General features: G+C 40.4%; 1 protein-coding gene across 3 annotated transcripts in view; it reads right to left on the bottom strand.

The window, feature by feature from the left end:
- Positions 1 to 216: 216 nt before the first annotated feature.
- EEA1 (early endosome antigen 1) overlaps positions 217 to 17,768 on the bottom strand; it is a 175,420-nt gene continuing 157,868 nt past the window's right edge. For all 3 annotated transcript variants that reach the window (XM_077470781.1, XM_077470782.1, XM_077470783.1), the window contains 3 exons: positions 10,690 to 10,810; positions 10,085 to 10,183; positions 217 to 3,018 (listed from right to left, as the gene is read on the bottom strand). In XM_077470781.1, the coding sequence (XP_077326907.1) occupies positions 2,896 to 3,018; positions 10,085 to 10,183; positions 10,690 to 10,810 (343 nt within the window). In that variant the 3' untranslated portion in view covers positions 217 to 2,895. The remainder of the gene's footprint in view (positions 3,019 to 10,084; positions 10,184 to 10,689; positions 10,811 to 17,768) is intronic.

The raw sequence follows: 17,768 nt of genomic DNA, 5'->3' as shown, positions 1-17,768 counted from the left end.
AATGTCAGGAACAGCTTTCCAACCTCATAAACTCTCGGCATTGCACACGGAGGCAGCAGAATATGATACCGGCAGTTCAATGGCTGTGGAAGTGTTCTGACAAAACATTCTGAATATGCTCGCTTAGGGCATCTATAAAAAAAGAATAAATTCAGAAGCAGAGAACAGACAGTGCTTATTCAGATGTGAATCATGACAAAGAAGAACACCAAGTCAAATAGCTAAACACAAAGTTCAAATACATATATTTGAATTGCTTTTAGTGCCATTTTTTTTTTTTATTTATCTTCAGTCAATTTGTTTGAGTCACACATCCCCACCGATCTATAAGGTGCACCTATGATAATGTAAGTACTATGATCTGTCATTATTATTGCACAGCTTCCAATAAAATAAAATCACGCCTGGAAAAAAAAGACAGTTGGAAACTGAGGATAATGACATACTGCTAATTTGTAGTATTGACATTTTAATACAAAAACCAGGGCGATATCATTATCCAAAGAGTTATTTTTTTGTCTGGAGTTATGCTTTTTTGGCATGTTTGAATATCTCCAAGGTAAACCTTAAGAATTTGCTTTTTCATTCCTAGTACTGAGTTTATGATATGAGCAAGGCCGCTTTAACTAGGGCATTATCATCAGCAGCAAAGTGTAAAGCCCAATTGTAGTTATTAAAAAATAAATTAAAAAATGGATCTGTGTTCAAGCCGAGGTCCGACCAGCCCCTGCTGAGGCAGATCTAGAGCTCCTCATTCAGCATGAAGAATGAGCTTTGCCAACAGGTAACAACAGACCTTCTCTGCAGCATAAGCTGGGGGGGGGGGGGGGGGTAGTTTGGGCTTGTTGATCAATTAGAGATTACTACAAACAATAACCGATATCTATGCAAAGCTTCCAGTCATATATAAAAATGAATTCAGCTCTTTAATAATTCATCATGAATTTATTTTAATGTAAGCAGTATACCTGAATTTGACTTCGTACCAGCCACTTACAGTCTCTGCAAAAACTGAGCTCAGACTGGGAGTATAAGGAGCCAGTCAGTTCTGCTGCAATGCTCGTGTCCTAACAAGTGTCACCCTGATGCAAGGAGAGTGCAGAGTGACAGACGTGAGATCAGTCTTCAGTCAGAAGTTTGGATAGAGACAAAACCTGTAAATGGTACTTGACTGCAGCACATTAAAACTTGGTCTTCCACCTAGACAGGACAGCCCCGTCTGGCACAGCTATGTAAATCTCAGAACTGGATGTATAGACATACAAAATTATTTGGCAGGTAAAACAGCTTGCATATATGCTTGTTATCTGTGTGTTTAGTTGTTTGCCTGGAGTTTAAGGCTTGGGACACATATATGCGAATGCGAGTCCTGTGCATATTCTGAGTACTGGCATCTGGTTAAGGTGCAAACTCCAGGCTCATTGATTGTATGGGAACGCTTCTGAATCGCAGGTGTTCAGTTGTTTTCAGGATTCAGTTCAGGATTTCAGCACAGGTTGCTCTCCTAGTACAGGAGTTGACACCCTTTATCTACTATGCATTGGCCAGCACTGAAATCGCATCTGTGACAAAAATCCAGTTTTGAGCCTTGCAAATTCGTATCAGAACCATATCAAAAATGCACCTGAACCGCTAAACAAATGCTTGTTTTTTTCCCGCAGTGAAAACAGACATATAAGTCGCACTGAACATGTGTGAACCCAGCCAAACTCTAATCAATACTGGATGCATCTGCCATTCAACAGGGCTTTAAGTGTTGTCAAAATTGTATTGCTTTAAATGCTTTAAATCTGAACATGGTGATGGTAGGCAATTATGGGTAAAAAGAACCATTTATCTTGCATCTATAAACTGGAAAACACGCCTGTGTCCTTAAGTATTATGCCTACAATTTAACACATCTCAGTTCAAAGTCGTTTGCAATCATCTTCCGGCTCTTAGATGACAAATGTTTAACAAAAAAAAAACACTCTGGAAAAAAATATTACATAATCTATAGTACACAATTATTTTGTTTCTGGGAGTTAAGAAAAAAATGTTATTTTCATGGGAAATGAAATACTGTAAAAGCCCACAAATATAGGTCTAAAGAGAGGGCACTTTGGCGCCATTGCTTTATGTTCAAGTGCTGAACTTTGCCCAGTTGTTAGTCATATAATACAGATATCTATTATGCTAACAAGTGGCAAAATAACTGCAAGATAACAGAATATATAAAAATATTTGGCCAGTGGAGTTGGCTTTTAAAGACTAGTCTCTGTAACTTCAAATCAAATGAGGAAAGAGTCATAACTGTAAAATATCACAGATGCAAGGAAGGTTTTCAATACTCAGGCAAGTACACAAACACAGATCTGAGTTAGTACAAATGATAAACAGAAAAGTGATACGTGACTTGGAGGGGTTCGAGAGCATTCATTTGTCCTCAGTGTGTAAGCATGCACAACTAGAAACACTGATATACAACACTGCTTACTTAGGGGTATGGTCATTAAAAAAATAGATCCTTCCATAGTTTTACAGCTTTGCCATTAGGCAACAAAAACCTAACTTCAAACTTATGTGATTCCTGGTTTACTGTCAATTTATGTATAAAAAATACATAGTTACTTCTCTGTCAGCCTACTATTTACAGGCAGCCAAACATAACGGAAATGGCAGCTAACAGAAAAGGGATGTGCGGGGAAAAAGAAGGATGCCCTCAAGCTTGGCTTTCATGAAAAATACAATAATTTTACTTTGTATCAATAAAACATTTCAAAAGGATTTTGTGTCGTCAAATTGTACAATCTTCATCCAAAAGGAGTAAGTACTTTGAGTGCTTTATGAAGTGCAATAACAAAAAAAAAAAAAATACTAAATGTAATTTGGAGGGATCTGGGTAGGGAGCGGCTCCTATCCTTGCAAGTCATTAAAACATGTATTACAAACACGGACTGGCTTCTTGGAGGAAGGCGTTAAGGCATTCTTTGCGGAACATTCTGCACAGAAGATATTTCCACAGTGTCTACAGTGGTGCTGAAAACAAAAAAAAGGCAGTTTATTTTATAGCACTTGTGGTATAACAATGCACTGGCTACACATTTATTTACAGTATTTCACAAAAGTGAAATATTTTTTACATTTTTGTAAATATTTTATTATATCTTTTCATGTGACAACACTGAAGAAATGACACTTTACTACAATGTAAAGTAGTGAGTGTATAGCTTGTATAACAGTGTAAATTTGTGGTCCCCCATTAAAATAATGCAACACACAGACATTCATGTCTAAACCTCTGGCAACAAAAGTGAGTGAAAATGTCCAAATTGGGCCCAATTAGTCATTTTCCCTCCCCGTTATCATGTGACTCGTTAGTTAGTTACAAGGTCTCAGGTGTGAATGGGGAGTAGGTGTGTTAAATTTGGTGTTATCGCTCGCACGCTCTCATACCAGTCACTGGAAGTTCAACATGGCACCTCATGGCAAAGAACTATCTGAGGACCTGAAAAAAAGAATTGTTATGCTACAAAAAGATGGCCTAGGCTATAAGAAGATTGCCAAGACCCTGAAACTGAGCTGCAGCACGATGGCCAAGACCATACAGCGGTTTAACAGGACAGGTTCCACTCAGAACAGGCATTGCTATGGTCGACAAAAGAAGTTGAGTGCATGTGCTCAGCATCTTTTCCAGAGGTTGTTTTGGGGAAATAGATGTATGAGTGCTGCCAGCATTGCTGCAGAGGTTGAAGGGGTGGGGGGGGGTCAGCCTGTCAGTGCTCAGACCATACACTGCATCAAATTGGTCTACGTGGCTGTCATCCCAGAAGGGAGCTTCTAAAGATGATGCCCTCAAACAGTTTACTGAAGACAAGCAGACTAAGGACATGATTACTGGAAACATGTCCTGTGGTCTGCTAAGACCAAGATAAACTTATTTGGTTCAGATGGTGTCAAGCGTGCGTGGAGGCAACCAGGTAAGAAGTACAAAGACAACTGCGTCTTTCCTACAGTCAAGCACGGTGGTGAAAGTATTCCGGTCTGGGGCTGCATGAGTGCTGCCGGCACTGGGGAGCTACAGTTCATTGAGGAAACCATGAATGCCAACATGTACTGTGACCTACTGAAGTAGAGCATGATCCCTCCCGAGACTGGGCTGCAGGGCAGTATTCCAACACGATAATGACCCCAAACGCACCTCCAAATCGACCACTGTCTTGCTAAGGAAACTGAGGGGAAAAAGGCGATGGACTGGCCAAGCATATTTTCAGACCTAAATCCTATTGAGCATCTGTGGGGCATCCTCAAACGGAAGGCGGAGGAGCGCAAGGTCTCCAACATCCACTAGCTCCGTGATGTCATCATGGAGAAGTGGAAGAGGAATCCAGTGGCAATCTGTGAAGCTCTGGTGAACTCCATGCCCAAGGGGGGTTAAGGCAGTGCTGGAAAATGGTGGCCACACAAAATATTGACACTTTGGGCCCAATTTGTACATTTTCACTTAGGAGTGTACTCATTTTTGTTGCCAGCGGTGTGTTGAGATATTTTTAGGGGACAGCAAATTTACTGTTCTACAAGCTGTACACTCACTACTTTACATAGTAGCAAAGTGTCATTTTTTCAGTATTGTCATATGAAAAGATAGAATAAAATTTTTACAAAAATGTGAGGGGTGTACTTGCCTTTGTGAGATACTGGGTTGTTATTTACGAAAGGTAAATCCACTTTAGTGCACTTGGAAGTGCAGTCGCTCTAAATCTAAGAGGCAGATCTGAAATGAGTGGAAGCTCTGCTGATTTTATCATCCAATCATGTGCAAGCTAAATTGCTGTTTTTATTTTTTTATTTTACTTGCATGTCCCCCTTGGCTCTACAGCAACTTTACTTCCAAGTGCACTTGCAGTCCAAAGTGGATTTTTCTTTAGTAAATTACCCCCTACTGTACTTATAAGAATGTGTCTAGACAAAGTTAGATGCATTCTCAGCCGTCCCCTATCCTCTAGAAGAGCTCACACTTTAGTCACTATATAACTCATATGTACACAGTAGATGCAATTTGGGAGAAAGCAAATAAACCTGCCAGTACTTATCTGGAGGAAACCCACCAAACATGGCCAGAGTATATATGTAAGTTGAAAGGTACGATTCAACCCCAGAAACTAAATATTTACCTATATATTTATTTAGAAGCACTAAAATACAATTGTTTGTGGAAACCTGACCATCACACCTATATGAGCTTATTGGACATTGTAGTCCAAAACCAGGTGCGTAAAATCAAGCAAACAGCCATGCACCCTCTATTGGCAAACATTTGTATATTTAGATTGTTAGCTTACCTATGAAATTCTTTCTTGGAGTACATGACAAGAGACAAAGGTCATAATATTCATGACTACTTGAGTTATATGCAGCCACTTTCAGGTGAATAAAAATGGCCAAAAATGGGCAAGCCCAGGCATTAGCAGCCACCCAGCTTAACTAAGTCTCAGTTTTGTAGCAAGCAGTGAGGAACAGAGAGGATGGGGAGGGATCTCTGTCCTGTGATGTACATGAAAAAAAAAAGGATATTACAGGCAAACCAGAAAAATTACAGGACACAAACGATTTCATATTCAAGGCCAACATGCACAAAACAGAACAGGGGGAACTTCACTACAAAGCTGCCTGCAGACCTTCTTCCCAAAACTGGCATCTGCAGAAGCATAAATAGCTACTTGGTAAAACTTGGTAAACATGTGAAGAGAAGAGCAGCTAACAACGTGAACACAAGCTTGATGCTTAATAGTCCAGAAAACACTGACGCTCATGGTGGAATGAGCCCCATCTCAGAAAGAAGGAACCTTTCTTCTAAAACCATAGGCCTGAAAAATGGGCTGATGAACCTCCCTAGAAATAGTGAATCAAGAAGCAGCCTGACCCTTACAAAGGGTCCTCAAGTAGTACAAACAGAGAATCAGACTGTTGAAACAAAGTTTTAGACTTCAGATAAACTCGCACAGTTTAAACAACATCCAAAGAGTAAAGCACTTTTTCCTTGGGATACTTAGAATTAAGACAAAAAGATGGCCACATGATGTTCTGATTCAGGTAGAACAAAGAAACCAAGGCCTACTGGTGAAGAATGAAAAATTGTTGATTGCAAGAAAGCACAGCCAACATCAAAGAACTGCAAGCTGAGATATAAGCCATCATAAAGACCAACTTACACATTAGGAGCAATAAGGGAATTTCTTAAGGATGGTCAAAGAGATAAGGTAACTCTGCACAAAGACTTTTACCAATGAATTAAACATGATAGGGTAATGAAACAGAACGGCTAAGGCTGATATCTGTCCCTTGATGGTACTTAAAGCCAGAGATATCTTCACACCAAGCTGAAGAAAAGCCAAAGCGTGTCCCACCATATACTGTCAGGGATGAAACTTATGAGCCTCACACCAGGCGAAATAAGCTTTCCATGTTCCTGGAGGTCAACTTCCTAGGGATATTAAAGAAACAGAGACCCCCCTTATCCCACAGAACTCGGGCTTCAACTACCACGCCATCAAAGCAAGTTGCCCGTAGCAGGATGGAAGATTGGACCCTGCAACAGCAAATCTGGCTGATCTAGAAGAGCCCACAGCTTGCCTGCCAAAAGATTTACAATGTCTGCATATCATGTTCTTCTTGGCCAAGCCAATGCAAGCAGAATCACCATAATGCCCTCCACCTTTATCCTGCACAATATGCAAGAAAGCAGCTGTACTGGAGGGACAGCATAGATTAACCTCTTGCCAATCAGCCACCCTCATTATACGGTGGCAGGTTGGCACGATCCCGCAAACCATCTTAGTTATACGCCGGCTCGTGGGACCGGGATAGCAGGTGCATGTGCCTGCTGCACAGCGGAGTTGACATTGCTCGTGGCCGGTGGTCGTGATGACCGCCAGCCACAAGTGATTGCCAGCATGAGGGACAGATCACAGAAGTGTGTGTGTAAAAACACACAAATCCGTGTTTTATTCTGAGAACAGTGACAGATCGTGTGTTCCTATTAGCTAGGAACCACGATCATCACTTCCTCTAGTCAGTCCCCTCCCCATGAGTTAGGATCACCTTTCAGGGAACAGTTTACCCCTTGATCGTTCCCTAGTGTTAACCCGTTCACTGCCAGTGACATTTTTACAGTAATCAATGCATTTTTATAGCACTGATCGCTGTATATATGCCAATGGTCCCAAAAATGTGTCAAAATTGTCCGATGTGTCCGCCATAATGTCGCAGTCATAAAATAATCGCATATCGCCGCCATTACTAGTAAAATAAATATAATAATAATAAAAAAAAATTTGTTTATAGCGCAAAAAATAAAAACCACAGTGGCAATCAAATACAAAATAAATCCCTATTTATGGGGAAAAAAAGGACGTCAATTTTATTTGGATACAGTGTCGCACACAATAGTCAGTTAAAGTGATGCAGTGCCGAATCGCAGAAAATGGCCCAGCCATTCAGCAGCCAAATCTTCCGGGGCTGAAGTGGTTAAGGAAAATTGATCCCAAGGAGTCGCCAAGCCATCTACCACAAACGCCTGAGGATCCCTGGTTCGGGAAATAAACTGGTCTAGTTTTTTCTTGAATCTGGACTCCAAGCGATCAACATCTGGCAAACTCCAGCACAAAGTAATCTCTGTGTAAATCTCTGTGAAACACCTCTGGGTGAAGAATACATTCTCCCAGATTCAGATGCTAATGGCTGAGAAAGTTTGCATGTCAATTTGTATGGCAGAGAGGACTGGAATGTAAAGTTCTGCCCAAGACACTATTAGGCTCCTTTCTTCCAGAACAGTGCGACTTCCTGGCCTTTCTTGATGGAAGTTTATCACAGCTGCGGAATCGTCTGACTGCACCTTGACAGAGCCCCCGAAGGTAAACAGACTAGTGTATTAGAGCGAGCTGTATCAGCCTAAATACCAGCCAGAATATTGATTGATAATTACATTTAAAAAAAATGTGTACACGGCGCATATACTGCTTACTTCATGCTCCTGGGATAGGCAATGCCCAGTGCATCAAAAATAGTCCATAGAGGGAAAATGGGAGAGGTGCTACAAAATGTTCAGTAAACGCTTGCAGCTCCTCAGTAAAGATCTGGGAAGGATCTCCAAAGGCAATATAAGAAACAGAAGAGAGGGTGCTGGAGTTAGTAAAACTGTATTGAAACCAGATTTATTGACAATAGCACATTTACAGGACATGTAAAATGCTGGATGAACTGCATGCAGAAACCAGCACCAGCATAGCATACCAAGGGGTACAGTATACAAGGCAGTCAAGCAGGACCTGCAGTAAAGTGGCAGTGTAAAGCATCAGGCACAGTTCACAAAACTGATGGGCAAATAAGAGTGTCCACAGCTGCACAGAAAGAGAGTCAGCTGTCAAAATTGAATGATTATGTCGGGGTGGGCAGGTCTGAAGGCAGCTGTCAGGTCCGACCAATGAAGTCAGTAAAGGGCAGGCAGCTTTGCATTTATGGGGCTCCGCTCCCTTTGTTGAGCAGGCTGCCCCAGAAACGTGTAGTGGCCTGCCCTTTTAATAACCTCACTGGTCAGACAGACCAAAAGGCAAACCCCTAAACTGATAGTGTCAATTCACCACTGTGAATCGCAGAAATTGCTGGTGAGGCAAGAACATTGGAATGTGTATTTAAGTATCCTTGATATCCACTGATGCAAGGAAGTACCCCTGATGCAGCGAAGCAATCAATCGAGTGGAATTTTTGTACCTTCAGGAACTTGTTTACACTCTTAGGATCCAGAAAAGGCCAGACTATGATATTTGGCTTGGGAACCATGAAGAGGTTGGAGTAGAAGCAGTGAGACCTCCCTTAAGCACAGCAGAGGTGTGATGACCCCTTGGGACAGCAGTTTTTGTATGGCTGCAAACAAAACGGCTCTTTTTGTGGATCCAAAAATACCAATGAGTCCATAAAGCATGGAGAGGTAAAGCAGCAAAACTTGTTGCCTCTGGACACCATGCTGCAGACCCAGTCAATGACTTCCAATAAACGTTCCCTCACCCATGTGAGGGGGCGAACCCCAATCACTGTGCAAAGGATATGCCTCTGGAACTTGAGGGTTGGGGATCCACTTTTTCTTGCAGAACAGGGTGCCCGAGGCTAGTCCTTACTAAAGGAACTCTTCTTGGATTTCTGACCGGTTACCTTCAGATGCTCTTTTAGGGGTAGAGTGTTTTTACCCACAGTCACCCTCCAAATGAGGGCATCCAAGGATGGTCCAAACAAGCATTTGCCCTCAAAGGGAAGCCTCTTGATTTGCTTCAACACTTGTGCCATAGGATATGTGGACAGACATGGTGCCCACCTTTTAAAGCTGCCATATTGAATCTTCCAAGGCATCTACCAAAAAATTCACAGCTCTAACATAATACTCCGGAAGCAGCCAAATGGCAGCATCCTCAGGCTCTGATTTCCTAAATTGGAGCAATAGGGCTTGGCAAACTACAACTGCAGTCACTGCAGGCTGCAGAGCCACTTTTACCAGAGTGAATGACGCATAAAGAGGGCATCTAGCCTCTTATCCAAGGGGTCTTTAAAGACCATGACCTTCACCAGTACCCCATTTCTTGATGGGGTAATGATGAGCAAAATGCTTTGGCATGAAAACACCTTCTCTGGGTTAGGACGTAGCCATCAATCTGGATGAAGCCCTCCTCTATCCTATCGAGGGTGTCAGGAACAGGCCAGAAAATTGGGAACTAGGCCTGTGCAAGAAAATCTTTAAAGTGGAACTTCAGTCATTTTTTCATCTTTCCATCTATTAAATCCTTTGCCCTCCTTATTTTAACTTTGGAAAGTAAAACATTTTTATACAGTATACAGTTATACTACACTACTAAGCAGGTTACAAACATTAGATGGTGTCAGGTTGTGCCTGGAAGTAGCCAAGGAAGGAGATTCCTAATCAAAGCAGCAGAGATCACCCAGCAGAGATCATCAGTTTATGCTGGTTGTCCGCTGTAGTTCGCTAGAGCCTACATACAGGTACGCACCCATTTGGAGTGTTTTTATACCATAACTGTAAGGAAATATTATCACTTACCCTTCTTATTGTTACAGAGAAATTTTTGCCACACTCCATGCAGTTTTGTACTTCATGGTCCTCTGTCCACTTCCTGTTAAGAGCCTGACTGTGTTTTATCTGTGATGTAAAAAAGAAACAGTTTGAATACCCTTGGGAGATGTCAATAGGAAAATAGAAAAGCAGTGCATTTTACCCAATACAGTTAAAGCGCAGAATGCTCACGTCTGTTCCAGTGAAGTTACTGGTAAATCCTGCTCTGGCTGCCGTCATCTCCCTGGGATTCCTCTGGGTGTTGGTTTAACAGGCCTTTTGATTTGCTGATGGAAGACGATGCGACTTCCGCACATGTGCACGGGAGTCATTCATCTTGGCACATTGGCCCTGCACCGAGACTGTATGCTGACCTGGCATACACAGCTGTGTGTACATTTAATAAAAGACTGAGAATAGGCAGTCTTCTATTAAATGCCTCTTCTACAATAAAAAGATGTCCACCCGCAATAAAAGAGACCTATTCTTAAAAGTCTTAATACAGAATTTGGAATCCAGTGAATTCACTTTCAAAAATCTCTTTACCTAACTTGACTTATTGTAAGACAGTGTCCAAGCAGTCAAAGTTTTACCTGTAGGGACTGATTTTCTCTACCAAGCTCCTCCATGGCGTAAGTGGTTTCATCTACCTTCTTCCGTAGTTCAACAATTTTGGCTTGCAGCTTTTCAATTTCTCCCTCGCTTTTCAGATACCTAACAAAAGATGATATAAGTTAAGCATTCGTGTCTGAATTTAATATGTACCATATTTATTGCCGTATAATAACACGCACCAATATTTTAAGAGGGAAGTTTAAGGAATTTTTTTTCACAGCCCCCTTTACAGTACAGTCCCCCTCCCCTGCACAGTACACAGCCCTGCCAGAATACTTTACACTTAAGAAAAATAATCACTGCCAGCCCCTTCCACACTGCTCTTCCTGTGTCAATCATATTAGCTCAGTTTTTTTCACTGACCTAGTCACATGACTGCTCTCCTCCTCCAACCTAAAGCTACATTCGGAGGAGGAGTAGGAGGAGGAGAGCAGCCAGAAAAAACTGAGCTATTGAGATATTTAGAAGCTTTGTTTTACAATGACACTGATGCAGGAGGAGCGGTGTATGAGACGGGGCTGGCAAGTGATTTTGTTCTCAACTTTAGACTATGCAGGCAGCTCTGTCCCAGGGCCGGGAGAGGCGGGGCGGCCGGCCTGACAACCCCCCAATGTGTGGCCCCCGGGGTGGACCGCCCGATACCCAACACATATTGGTAAAACATTTGATCGTCGTATAACGCGCAAGGCACTGTTTACCCTCTATTTTCAGGGGGAAAAAGTGCATGTTATACGCCAATAAATACGGTAATTACAAAGACGCTACTGATTATTTTTACTATATGTATACCAGAGCAACACATTTCTTTACATTTTTCTTTTAAATTCTGTTAAATGCAGTGAGCTCATAACTTAGTAGTAGTAAGCCAATGACAGTGCCTCTGTTGTTCAGTTCCCTCCTGGGAACCTCAGAACACCTGCCCACTATGTCAAGGAGAAAAGGAAACATTGTGTAGTCCTGGTCTAGCTGACTAGTAAGTTGCAACAAAGACTTCTATTCTTGGGTATACTTTAAGATGCGCCAATAAAGAGTACACAGAAAAATATATTGTTTAGATTAAATCAGAGCCCAGGTTTAGAAGCCAACAGTGACTCTGTGCTACTGTGATGAAAAATGTAGAAGTACCTGGTACTGTTGGACAGACTTTGTAAATTCTCAGGAATGTAAAAATCTACTTAAATCGTTTCCTCTCCCCCTGCTTCTTCCTAGTTGCCCCTGTTTGTCCCTTCCTCCTCTAATCTTTCTATTCTTTGATTTTGGCTGTGAGCTCTGCTCCTTTTATCTTTCTCCATTGCTTTCCCTTGCAATCAAGGATTTTAAATTTTTTTTGCATAGACCTTAAAAACTGATTGGATTATCTATTGCAAGTGTTAAAAACCCAAAGAATTGGGGGCGCGGCTGGCGGAGGAAGTGAATGGCCGCGTTGTAAAGGAGCTCCGCAATAACCAGTCTCCCTGAAGTGGCTACGAGCTATACAAAGCAGCCCTGAGCACTCACACCTGCAGTGGAGGGTCAGACGCACATGCAGGATATCACGAGGAAAAGGAAGGAGAGAGGGGGACCCCGCAAACTGAGCGATTTCAGGAGCCGGGCCGTCTCATCACACAGAGACCAGCATGCAGGCAGCGCGATCTAAAGGGGAGAGCAGCCACACTGATTCACACAAGCACACTGATGCATCCTCCCTAGCCGAAATCAGCAGCCCTGTGAAACAAAAGAAGGCTTTCTCTGTCTGATGATCAAGCAAGTGAAGCAATGATAAATTAATCTGATATGCTGCCTCCCAACAATCCTTATGCTGACAAACTAAATGCGTTTCCCACATCAGGGCAACCCATAATAGACTTTGATATTAAATAAATGCTATTATCCCTCAGAGGAGCAATACAGCAAGATATGCAGGCATAAATGAGGAAACTAATGCTGAACTAGAATCCCTAGGGGAAAGAGTGGATTATGTGGAAAATAAAATGAGTGATTTCACTAAAGCTCATAATGAACTAGTAGATTCCCACTTTGAGCTAAAAGATTAAATAAAAAACCTCAAACTGAAGGTGGTGGACCTCGAGGACAGGTCCAGACGTAACAACGTCAAGTTTAGAGGAATTTCTGAAAATATAAAAAATTCAGATCTAAAGCAATTTTGAAAAAAATGGTTTCAGATCTAATACCCTCAATATCGCGCCAAGAAATGGTGATCGACAGAGCCCATAGACTGCCTAAAACTACCCAGAGATGTAATCGCCAAAATACATTTCTTCCACGTAAAGGATCTCCTGATGCAATTTGCCCATCGGAATTCCCCACGGACCCATATACAGGCATCCTTCTGATTCAGACCTCTCTCAAGCGACCATATTAGCAAGGAAAAATTTGAATTCTATTAGAAAGATCCTTCGGAACCACAAAATAATCTACAAATGAGAGTTCCCCACCAAGTTACTTATTTATTGGAATAACACATCATACTCCATACACACGATAGAAGAGGGTTTGAAATGGCTTGAAAAATGGGGGCTGATACCTATAGAAGTGGATAACCCACAGGGAAAAATCACACCCAGAAAAGATTGCACAACAATGGTAACACAAGCCAAGTTAATCGCCTTCTACTACAACAATAATGATCTCCTTGAACCTCCCACAAGGAATTAATGCTGAATCTCTCAGGTTATCTTTACTCGGGAAAGTCATTGCTCTGAATAGCAATGAAGAATTTCTCCCCAAGTTCAAAGTGCAAAATGATGCACATGCAAGTTTTTACACAACTCACTAAAGGAAGTATTAACGAAAATACACAGTTCTCGTCTAACAAAATGAAGCTACCACTCATCAGCACATCAACGGAATATACCACAACCTAATTTATTACCAATCAATGTGAATTGGCTAAACAGCCCATATAAGAGGAAAGCCCTCTGGATCGATGCTCTCAAATTTAACTTGACATTTTATGCATTCAAGAATCTCACTTTGCTGCAGATAAACCTCCAAAATTTACTCATCATAAATTTTCCCAGATATTAGATAATAGCCCAAAAAAGAAGAAAGCTGTCATTTTTGCAATAAAGGACTCTGTTTCCAACTACTGGATATACTTATAGACAATCAAGGAAGATACATCATAATGATTGCTACAATTGACAATATTACCTATACAATTGCCAACTTATATGCGCCTCTTATAGACAACCTCACAAGTTCATCATAAGAAATTTGAAAAAAATAATAAAAATGCAAAAAGGCCACTTAATCATCAGGGACACTACAAAAAAAAAAAACACACACACACAATCAGACGCAGACTAAACAACATTTTTGCCCAGAAAGACCTATGTGATCTATGGAGACGCCTACACTCCACTGAAAAGGACTTCACATTTTTTTCTAATGTGCACAAAACATACTCAAGAATCAACTTTTTCATTACAAACTCCTCTTGCAAAAAATCACTGATGCTTAAATCCATAACATTATGACCATGCACCTATCACTATGGGAATTGTGATAGGCCAACAAAGCACAAACTTTAACCTCTGGAAAAATAACACATTTCTTTTCTCTCAGGAGAGACGTGCGTGTCTGTAATGAAAAATAAACTCATAGAATTTTTTTCATTGAATGAAGATAACGCTACTTCCTCAACAAACTTATGATGTACCCATAAAGCTTATGCCAGAGGATTATTAATCCAGATGGCATCCAGAGAAAATAGAAAAAAAACTTAACTCAATGACCTTCTGACTATTATATTAAATCTATCAATGACCTTCTGACTATTATATCTAATCTAGAAAATGAACACAAAAAAACCCCCAATATAACAAACCTACTACACCACCTTAACGACAAAAGAAATGAACTACAAGCCATTTCGATTTCAACCATGACAAATACCTAAAAATACTTAAAGTGGTTCTGCACCTTTAAAAAAAATATTTTTGACACTTACCTGTCCCAGGGTCCAGCGATGTCGGCGGCAGATGACGAGCAATCGCTCGTCTCTCTGCTGCCCCCGCCGCCATCCTCTGTCAGGGAATCGGGAAGTGAAGCATTGCGGCTTCACTGCCCGGTTCCCTACTGCGCATACGCGAGTCACGCTGCGCGTCTCTGCTGGTCCCCGTTGTGTCCTGGGAACTGTGTTTCCCAGAACACGACGGGGCGAGGTATCTGCGGCGGTCTTGTCCCGGAAGTGGGTGCAGATACCTGGATTATCCAGGTAACTGCACCCCCCCCCCCCCGAAAGGTGCCGATTGTGGCACCGGAGGGGGGGAGGGATCAGATGAGCGGAACTTCCACTTCAGGGTGGAGGACCGCTTTAAACTAAATTACTATTCCCAAAACAACAGAGTAAATTATTGGTCAATATACTGTGTCAACTAAATAACACAAAATCCATAAAATAATCCACCATAAGTCAGGAATATGTACAACCCACAAGAAATAGCTAATGCCTTTTCGGACTATTATGAGGAATTATATAACTTAAAACTGGACTGCAACACTATACAACCCATCTTAAAACATATAGATGAGTTCCTGGACAAGGTTGAGCTCCCCAAAATTGATCAGCCTACACTTAATAAACTCAATCAAACCATCACAATAGAAGAAACACTAAAAGTTATCCACTCCCTCTCATTATATAAAGCTCCTCTCCTATAAAGGCCTCTCTAGTGAATATTATAAAACATTCAAGAGTATACGTGCCCCATACTTAATCAAAATGTATAACAAGGCTATATTTAACAAAAAAATTCCAAAAGAAATGCTAGAGGCAGTAATCGTCACCATTCCAAAACCCGGTAAAGACCCGTCCTCCACTACAAACTATACAGACCAATTTCCTTACTCAACTCTGATCTCAAAATATATGCTAAAATTTTAGCAAATCGATTATTAGAAATAACACCTTATCTGATAGATCCGGATCGGGTTGGTTTCATCAAAGGACGACAAGCACCTGAGAGTACAAGAATAATGATCAACTTGATCAACCATGTAGAGAACAGTCGAATGCCTTCTTTACTCCTAGCCTTGGAAACCCTTAGGAAAATTTGGATTCTCAGGATACATCCATGAAGCTATCATGTCCTTATACACTCTTCCCTAAGCCAAGGTATTTACTACAGGTATGACATCAGAGTTTTAATCTAACAAATGGAACCAGACAGGGATGCCCACTATCAACCATAATTGTCTCTCAAGCAATTGAACCTTTAGCGGCAACAATTAGATCCAAAAATAGTATAACAGGTATAAATATTTGAAAGAACACAAAATTGGCCTATTTGGCGATGATATTTTATCATTGTCCAACCCAGAGCAATCGTTACCAATAGCCCAGACAACACTTGACTCCTTCTGGAAAGTATCATACTATAAAGTCAATCAAAATAAATGTCACATATTACTCATGAACTAAAGACACTATATCCAATCTTAAAGCAAACTCAGAATATAACTGGGACCCTTCCAACTATCTCATACTTGGGTATTAACCTTACATACCCCACAAACAAATTATATGAAGCCAATTAGCCTAACCGAATAGACCAAATAAAAAAAAAAAAGACTTCCAAAATTTTCATAAAACTCAATTATCATGGATAGGAAAAATTGCAGTTTTCAAAATGCAAACACTTCCTAAAATATTATCTTTTTCGTTCCTTACTTATACCAATGCCATTGAGATTTTTTAAACAAATAAACACTAAATTAAGAAATCTTATAAATAAAAAACTCAGAGTAGCGTTCTCGATTTTAAACTTCCCTAAATATAAAGATGGTATGAACCTACCTGATATCCCAAAGTACTATTTCGCTAAACTTCTAGATCAAGTGAACAAATGAATTTCACCTTCAGATGATACATTATAGCTTTTCATAGAAAAAGAATATACTAAAGGAAATGATATGGCCTTATTGAATATACTAAAGGAAATAATATGGCCTTATTGATAGCCTATACAAAGTTTCCTAAGGTAATTATTATTAAACTTCTATCTATCAAAGCTACATTGTCATGGAAACATCTCTCTTCTACTTTCCACCTTTCAGAGGAATCACACATTATTCCTATCCCAATGAAAGCCCTAGATTACTGTAAAGCCTGTTTAGCTACGATAAAATGGACTGACAAAGATTATAATTTTTTATGATAACCTCCCTCCAATAGATAAAGAACTATTACATAATAAACTTCATAAAAGCAAACACTTGAAAAACTTTCCAACAAGCTAAAATTGGAAAAAGACCTGTCCCAATCATTCTCAGAAGAAACCTGGTATAAAGCCATGTCCATTAGCAATAAAGCCTCATCTTGTATTGAACATCGGGATAATACCCAAAAGATATTGAACAGATGATACTTAACTCCCTACAAATTATCAAAAATGTTCCCTTCGTCATCCTCAATGCAACAACCAAACCGGCTCCCTGTATCATATGTTATGGAGTTATAAAAACTTATCTAGCTCTTGGAACTCCGTATCATCATTTATTGCTTCCCTAATGGGAAACCTAACCAAACTCAAATCAGCAATGGCTCTATTGAATATCAACCTAGACTCCTTTCCAACACAATACAAAATAATAGTTGCCAACATCCTGATAGCTGCAAGACTCAAAATTATCCAATTGTGGAAATCAATAGAAGCTCCCAATCTCACCAATGTTATTGTAAGAATGAACATACAAGCTCATTACTAGTTAATGTTCGCCAAGAAAATAATATAACACAAATAAATTTAAGAAATATTGGTATAACTGGATAATCCATCCTAAAGCTTCTAAATCGACTGAAAGAATCGTATCTACACACTTAGTTGCATCATCTTTACTTTCCCCTACTCTAAAAACGTTAATATAAACTAACCTCTCCCTTTACACAGATCTTTTTTACTTCCGAAGTAGAAATGAGATAATGTTCTCTACTTATATAGGCCTTATTTACAGTTCCCATTGGGGTATATAAGGCAGCATCAATCAAATAACACAACAATCAAGAAACAGGAATATAAATGTTGGTTTCCATCATTATTCTACTACTATAGCA

This window comes from Lithobates pipiens, unplaced genomic scaffold (genome assembly GCF_037356315.1).
Source record: "Lithobates pipiens isolate NorthernLeopardFrog02 unplaced genomic scaffold, aLitPip1_a1.2 Scaffold_8, whole genome shotgun sequence".
Taxonomy (NCBI): domain Eukaryota; kingdom Metazoa; phylum Chordata; class Amphibia; order Anura; family Ranidae; genus Lithobates; species Lithobates pipiens.
The sequence above is the reverse complement of the archived record's forward strand: the minus strand, read 5'-3'. Positions and strand labels throughout refer to the sequence as shown.